General features: G+C 38.2%; 2 protein-coding genes across 2 annotated transcripts; one reads left to right on the top strand and one right to left on the bottom strand.

Moving 5' to 3' along the window:
* Positions 1-199: 199 nt before the first annotated feature.
* Positions 200-1,789, bottom strand: LOC116378452 (replication factor C subunit 2-like). The gene is made up of 3 exons (XM_031840330.1): positions 1,549-1,789; positions 516-621; positions 200-413 (listed from the first exon to the last, which is right to left on the bottom strand). Exons 1-3 carry the CDS (start codon positions 1,784-1,786, stop codon positions 308-310), a joined length of 450 nt encoding a protein of 149 aa, XP_031696190.1. The 5' UTR covers positions 1,787-1,789; the 3' UTR covers positions 200-307.
* A 1,163-nt stretch (positions 1,790-2,952) lies between these two features.
* Positions 2,953-5,888, top strand: LOC116378454 (ubiquitin carboxyl-terminal hydrolase 11-like). The gene is made up of 2 exons (XM_031840331.1): positions 2,953-3,221; positions 5,626-5,888. Exons 1-2 carry the CDS (start codon positions 3,112-3,114, stop codon positions 5,741-5,743), a joined length of 228 nt encoding a protein of 75 aa, XP_031696191.1. The 5' UTR covers positions 2,953-3,111; the 3' UTR covers positions 5,744-5,888.
* The last annotated feature ends 1,292 nt before the right edge of the window (positions 5,889-7,180 follow it).

Genomic DNA, 7,180 nt, shown 5'->3' on the forward strand with positions numbered 1-7,180 from the left:
AGAGCTAGTAACGTTAGCAGCACCGCTAACGGCTAACCAACAGGAGGTTCACTTCAGTTACATTATGATGCCTTCAGGCTCTGCTCAGTGAACATGAGTACTGGCTGAAGGTACATTATAACGTTATCATGATGTGTTCACATGTCATCTGTAAAATGTAGTTTTGGTGATAAACTTGAATAAATCCAGTAGTTTGAAGGAGATGTATTCACATGAATATAAATAGATATTAGAGATGAATTATGATGTTTAACTTCCTAACACATAAAAAGCCTGGTTCTCTGGTTCTAAAGTTCCTCCCGTGGTCTCACCTGTCGGCTTCGTCCAGGATGATGATCTTGTGTCGTCCTTTAGGCAGCGTCACTTTCTGCTGAGCGAACATCTTGATCTTGTTCCTCACCACGTCGATCCCTCTGCAGACGAGGTCACATTCATCAAACACCAATAACCTGAGGTCCAGGTCCACGTCCTGGTGTCTTAACATCGTCGTGTTTTTATATTTATTCATGTCTCACCTCTCGTTGGAGGCGTTGAGCTCCAGCACGGCGTCCTTCATGGAGGCTCCCAGCAGAGCTCTGGACAAACACAGGATGCTGGTGGTCTTTCCTGTTCCTGGAGGACCTGGATCACACAAGGTATTATTATTATTATTATATTACATATATATTATATATATATGTAATATATTATTCCTCTCTTTCCGCACTGATAAAAGTCCAGATTACACTATTCTACCAGAATAAGCTGCTTTATAGGATATGCTTATAACAACCAAAAAACAGACTTCTGCTTATTTTCAGTTCAGTGGAAGAAAGTAACTGAGTACATTTACTCAAGTACTTTATACAATACAGAGTATTTCCATTGTCTTGTACTTTTTACTGCACTAGCTAACTTTGCAGATTTAGATTATTAATACAAAATATAAATGATGGTTTACTGAGTTGGTAAAATCACAACAAACTAACTTCTAGTAGTGATACTACTAGAAATACACTGTTAATGTGTATTTCTAGTAGTGATACTACTAGAAATACACTGTTAATGTGTACACATGTACACAAAGTATTAGATCAAGGTGCATATTAATGTAGAAATATACATCTGTGTGTTTTTATTCATTCTTCAATAAAAGGAGTCATTTGATTTGTTGACCGAAATATGACAATATTTATTAAAAATAAAATACTAATTACAAAAATATGATGTATTATTATAGACTAAAAATAAAATATTTTATTGTTAGTCTATAAACAAGCTGCAACAATAAAGCGATGAACACAAATGCATCAATAATTGTGAAACAATATTATTATATTATATGAGTACTTTTACTATTTGTGCTTAAAATGCGAATAATTTTACTCGAGTGTGATTTTGAATGCTTGTACTTTTAGTAAAGTATTCCTACACTTGTGGCATTACTACTTTAACTGAAGTAATATGAAGTAAAAGTACTTCTGAACACCCTTTACTTAAGCTTAATGTGTCAGGATAATGAATGAAAGTATAAAGTAAACTAGTTGAGTCCTTTCGGTCCTCACTGACCTGCGATAATGACGTTGGGTACGTTTCCCTCTCGCGCGAACACCTCGAGCCGGCTCACGGTCTCCTCGTTCCCGACGATCTCGCTGAGTTTCGTCGGTCGGTACTTCTCCACCCAGGGCAGCTCGTAATGGCCGCCGGAGCTTTTAACCGACGCTTCTCCAGCTCCCGTGTCCGCCTTCTGCCCGCTCTCTGTCGGTTCTTTCTGCTCACATTCAGGCTCCATCATCTCCACCTCCATGTTTGTTTCTGTCTTTCAGAGCCCGCGAAGAACTTTTTTTTTTTCCCTCCCTGGCAACCGCGCGACAGCAAACACTGACGCCTCATTGGCCGGAGCGTTTCTTCTTCTTCTCTTTTGAGGTTTATTGGCGGTTGACAAACAATGAATTGGTGCATTACCGCTACCAACTGGTCTGGAGTGTGGATCAGGATGTCTCGTAGTTTAGTATAAATAAAAAATAAAATGAAATGAAATATACATATACATATACATACATATATATTATCCCCTGGCATTACGTTTAATTATTTTATTTTTTATTTTATTGCGATTGATTGATATGACTTATATGTCTTAGTATTAGGTTGTCTATAATATAGAAATTATTTCAAGCTAATTCATGCAAACCCCACTAATTTTAATAAGTTTTGGTATGAATCTTGGTTGTATTGGAAATATATGAAATATATGAAATTAAAAGCTGCAAAAGAAAGTAGAGGAAGAAGACTGTTTAACGAATAGTGCTTGAATTTACTAATCTTTAATTTAAATTGAACACCATTTATATCTATTTATTTATTTTATTAACTACAATGTGTATACTTTAATTTACTTTCTTATTTGTTATTGTTTTATTTTAGGTAGTGTATTAGATATTTGATATATATTTTACTACTCAGACACATAAGGACTTTCACACAATGTTAAACTTGCCTTGTTTGTAAATTCATTATTATTCATTATTAGTATTTTTACTAAAGTAAAGGATATAAATACTCCACCAGTAATAAGCATGTTAAATATGGATATTAATGTTTTTAATACATGTTTTCAGATGAAGGACGCCCCCTAGTGTAGTTACCATGGATGTATACATTTGTTTTTTAATTATCATTTATTTTATGTAGAAATTACAAATTTTTTTTCTTATCAATTATTTATGTATTTATTTTCACCATGGATGCATATTTTTTTTTATTTTTTATTTTTTTTATTTATGTATGTATTATTTATTTGACCATGAATGTATTATTTATTTATTTTAACCGTGGATTTACAATTGTTTTAAACATTTTATTATCATTTCTTATTATTTTCTTTATTATTTTTTTTACCATGGATGTATAGAGAGAACCTAGATACGGATGTAGCGCGCGGAGGCCTCAGACCGGAAGTCGTCATCGCCCTACTCTGAACCACTTCCTACTTCCGCAAACACAACAGCTCCGTGTAGTTTCCCCGTTTTATCGGTTGGTCAATGCGGTGGTTGACTTCTGCCTTTCTTTACTCTATTTACATATTCTAACAGTTCCGACATTTAATGAGTGATTGATTTTAAACACGTCATGACGGCCAACAGCCGCTGTTCCGCCGCCGAGCCTCCGGGCCTGGAGACCCAGCGGCGGGAGATCGAGTCTCTGCTGCGGGAGTGTGAGCTCCGCGCTGGGGACAGTTGGTGAGAGTCTCTCTCTCTCTCACACACACACACACACACACACGCACAGTGACAGGGCTAGCTGTTAGCATCACACGGCTAACTGTTACCTAACGGCTATTAATGGTTATCAACGACAGAGTCGAGTCGCCACGTGTCGTAGGTGTGAGATTGTTGGGGCCGTTTTTAACGACTCTGTGTTCTATGTTAGCTCGCGCTAACCAGACAGACAGACGTCGGTAACTGACTGTTAGCACGTCGATGCTAACGCTAGCCTGTCAACCAGTTTGGGATGAGACGTTCAGGGTTGACTCGTAAACTTCCGCTTTTGTTTTTTTGTGTATGTATATTATCCCCTGGCATTCTGTTTATTTATGTTTTTTTATTTTATTGTGATTGATTGATATTACTTATATGTCTTAGTATTAGATTGTCCATAATATATAAATTATTTTAAGCTAATTTATGCAACCCCACTCATTTGAATACGTTTTGTTATGAATCTGGGTTATATTGGAAATCTCTGAAATTAAAAGGTGCAAAATTCGTCCCAAATGTATTCCTCTTCCTCTTAACATTTCACATTAAGAGGTGAAGGCAGAGATGAAAGAAGTATTCTGAACCTTTACTGTAGTACAAGTATTTACACGTCCCTGTAGAAATACTACACTACAAGTAGAAGGGTTATAAATGGATAAAAGATGATTTAGTTTAAAGATATCATAGAAGTGTGATCTCTTGTCTTTAAACGTGGCGCTGATTTTGTCCTAAATAAGAACAGAATATATTCTGTAGTGTAAACATGACCTGACAGGTTTCTATTATCGCCTCTATTCTTTGTTTTTCCTTCTTTCTTTTATTTTCTGTTCACCGTCAACACTTTTATGAATCACAGAATAAACGCCTCCGTACATTTACTAGACATGAGCACAGTGTTATAGATGATACAAGGTGTTATAATATTGGTGTTGCTGTTTGTTTGTATCATCTTTGATGTGTGTGATTTAGATTGTAGACACATGTTTTGATGGTTACAGGAAACCAGATGCACAGAACAAGATGGAAAGATTGATAGATGATAAAAATAAGCTGTTGTTTTTTGTTTTTCAGCAAAGTGTTTATCTGTCAGACTGTTCAAATAATAATGAGGTCCAGAACAGAGGAAAGAAGTCTTCTGACTCACTCTCAGTGAAATGAAGTGAAACTAAAACTGAAGTGCTTTAGATTGGATCTGTGGACCAGCTGTGCGTCTCTGTGACGGTTTGCCTGTTTGTGTATAAAAAGCTGCTCGTCTTCATGTTTGAGTCTCAACAGACGGATCAAATCCAAACTAAAGTAAATGAAAACACTGTGATGCTGAGGAGGAGGAGGAGGTGGTGGTGTTGTTGTTGTGGTGACATAGTTTGGACTCGTGTTGTTGTGTACATGAGGGTTAGCCTCTGTGGAGTCCAGCTGAAATGATTTGTCTATTAATTGATAAGCTGAACATTAGAGTTCGGTGATCGTTAAACCACAATGTGTTTTTTAAATCCACATCTGCAGCTGTTTGTGGTAATTGATTCGTTGTTAAAGACATTTTTAAAGTTGAGGATTATCAGTTGTACTCTGTCTCATTTGATCATAAACAAACAGACCGCGTGTTGACGTCACTTTGGGCTTTAGGAGATCGTAACGGACATTTTGGGACTGATTTCTGACGTTTTATTAACCAGTAATTAATACAAAATAGATTGAAGGACAATGAAAAGAACAGTGAGCTGCAGCCCTAAATCCATGGAGGAATCATGAATGCATAAAAATATCTATTTTTGACGAATTTAATTAAATGTGAAACAAATGGAACTTCATCGTAAAACAAACATTCTATTAAAATCCCAAATGAGTGTAAGTCGGTCCTGCTCATTGATCTGGAACATGAAGAACAAAGGCCTAAGCCTTCATACATACACAGTATACTATCATTACATCTCCAAACACTACTGACAGGATGCACAGCGTCACGTTCATCAGCTGGAAGGTTTCCTGCTCTGGTTTGAGTTCAGTGTTGGTGAAGCCGTCGGTACAACAGGTTGATATCAGGCTGAGTCATAACAAGATCACCAGCACGCTGCTGCAGACTCAGGCTGTTGTCATTATTCATTCATCGGTTTCTTTGTTGTTTGTTACAGAAAGTTTATTTAAATGGTGAAAAGAGTGACATCTTCTTTGAGCCTCGTGTTGTCCAAAGACATTTGATTTAAAATGATACAGAACCACACAATGCTCTGAATGACTCATCAATCTATAGTTAATGTTAATAGTTTAATGTGAATCCTTGTAATAAATATCCTGTCGATCAGACCATTCAGAGACAACAGGTCGTTGTGTGAGTGTGGTATTAATGTGTGTGTGTGTGTGTGTGTGTGTGTGCGCGCACGCGCTGCAGGTACGTGATGGAGCGTCGTTGGTATGAACAGTGGAAGGAGTTCGTGGAGACCGGAGACCAGAACTCGTCTTCCTTCCCCGGTCAGATCGACAACACTGAGCTGTTTGAGGGTCAGTGAACGCCTCATGATGTCATCACCTGACAAACAGCACTCCTCAACTTTCCTTCTCTCTTCTATCCCTAAAAACTGCACTTCAAACCAACTATTTTCTATAATTAGGATAAACTATGGAAGCCCTGAGAGGCAAGAATCCAGGAGTCTGATTCAAGATGTTTCTTCTTCTGTGTTACATAAGAACAGGTGAAAATACATTCTGCCAGGATAACATATTCTAAGTTCCTTAAATCTATTTTCATCTTTGAAAACAGGATCAAGTGTTTGTTGTTGTAATACTCCTTTCAGCCACAAGAGGCTGAAGCGCTCCACTACCTCATGTTCTAAACAGAACCAAAGCTTCATGTGTTCCTCACGGCAGATTAGAGACGATTTAAAACACAGTTACACACAATATATTTATTAAACTCAATTTTATATATATCGCCTCACACATTTACAATCTGTATGGCATAACGGTGTGTTCACACCAAACGCGGCATTACTCGTGGGACCATTTGTGGTTATTTATGCTAGATGTGCCGGAGAGGGGGCGTGGCTTAACTCCATGGAAGCCGTTATCAACTGAGCCCTTTATTTCCTCCAACATGGAAGAACCTGTATTTCTGCTCAGTACTTGTTGTGGAAGTCCCAGAGATCTCGGGGAAACTAAACGCCGTCTTGTCTGGTTCATGACATCATAACAAGACGACAAGCAAACGACTTTAAAATGTTGTAGCAGCTCCATCAACACTCAAAATAACGACATCTAGACGTAAATGCAGCAGCGTCGATTCATTGTTTGTACCATCTGGTTTACACACATTTATACACATAGTCCGGTCTCCACTGATATGAGCTCTGGGTGAACACAGACGACTACAGTATTTGTTTCCTGATTCTGCGTCACTCCAGTCTCACTGCGTCTGTGCGGAGACTTCGTACGTAATCTACTCACGCGAATACGTTGTGTTTAGAGAGCATGCGGTGATTAAAGTCTCACCTGAAGAAGACATGAAGCTTTCAGTTCTGTTTAGAACACGAGGGGGCGGAGCACTTCAGCCTCTAGTGGCCAAACATGAGTACTACAACAACACACACTTCTATCCTGATGCACTCTATTTTCACCAGGGCCCCGTTCCTCGTACGTGGTTCAACTAAGTCGATCAAATGTCCTGTTAGCAGCCTAAATTAACGAGATGATTGATGTCAGGCTATCTCGGTTCCTCCAAGGCTGATCCTCTCAAACAGTCTCGTTAATTCGAACCAGACTTCAGTAATCAGGATAATTGCGCGTGCCCGTCCTACTTCAAAAGGGGGAAGCGTCGATCACCGAAACCATGATTTTCTAACAGCACAATGTTAAATAAAGTCAAAGAAAGAGCCTCTTTTTACTCCGCTGACGAGCAGGAGATGATCATGAACGCATATGAGGAATTCAAGACCATAATCACGGCTAAA

This window comes from Anarrhichthys ocellatus, unplaced genomic scaffold, assembly GCF_004355925.1.
Source record: "Anarrhichthys ocellatus isolate YVR2014 unplaced genomic scaffold, GSC_Weel_1.0 scaffold2631, whole genome shotgun sequence".
Taxonomy (NCBI): domain Eukaryota; kingdom Metazoa; phylum Chordata; class Actinopteri; order Perciformes; family Anarhichadidae; genus Anarrhichthys; species Anarrhichthys ocellatus.

Bases quoted from the DNA above. Each gene is read 5' to 3' on its own strand.
- LOC116378452 (XM_031840330.1), bottom strand. From the start codon at position 1,786: ATGGAGGTGGAGATGATGGAGCCTGAATGTGAGCAGAAAGAACCGACA. The intron at 622-1,548 runs GTCAGTGAGGAC...TGTGTGATCCAG, and splicing joins ACCCAACGTCATTATCGCAG to GTCCTCCAGGAACAGGAAAG. The intron at 414-515 runs GTGAGACATGAA...CCTCGTCTGCAG, and splicing joins CTCAACGCCTCCAACGAGAG to AGGGATCGACGTGGTGAGGA.
- LOC116378454 (XM_031840331.1), top strand. From the start codon at position 3,112: ATGACGGCCAACAGCCGCTGTTCCGCCGCCGAGCCTCCGGGCCTGGAG. The intron at 3,222-5,625 runs GTGAGAGTCTCT...CACGCGCTGCAG, and splicing joins CTCCGCGCTGGGGACAGTTG to GTACGTGATGGAGCGTCGTT.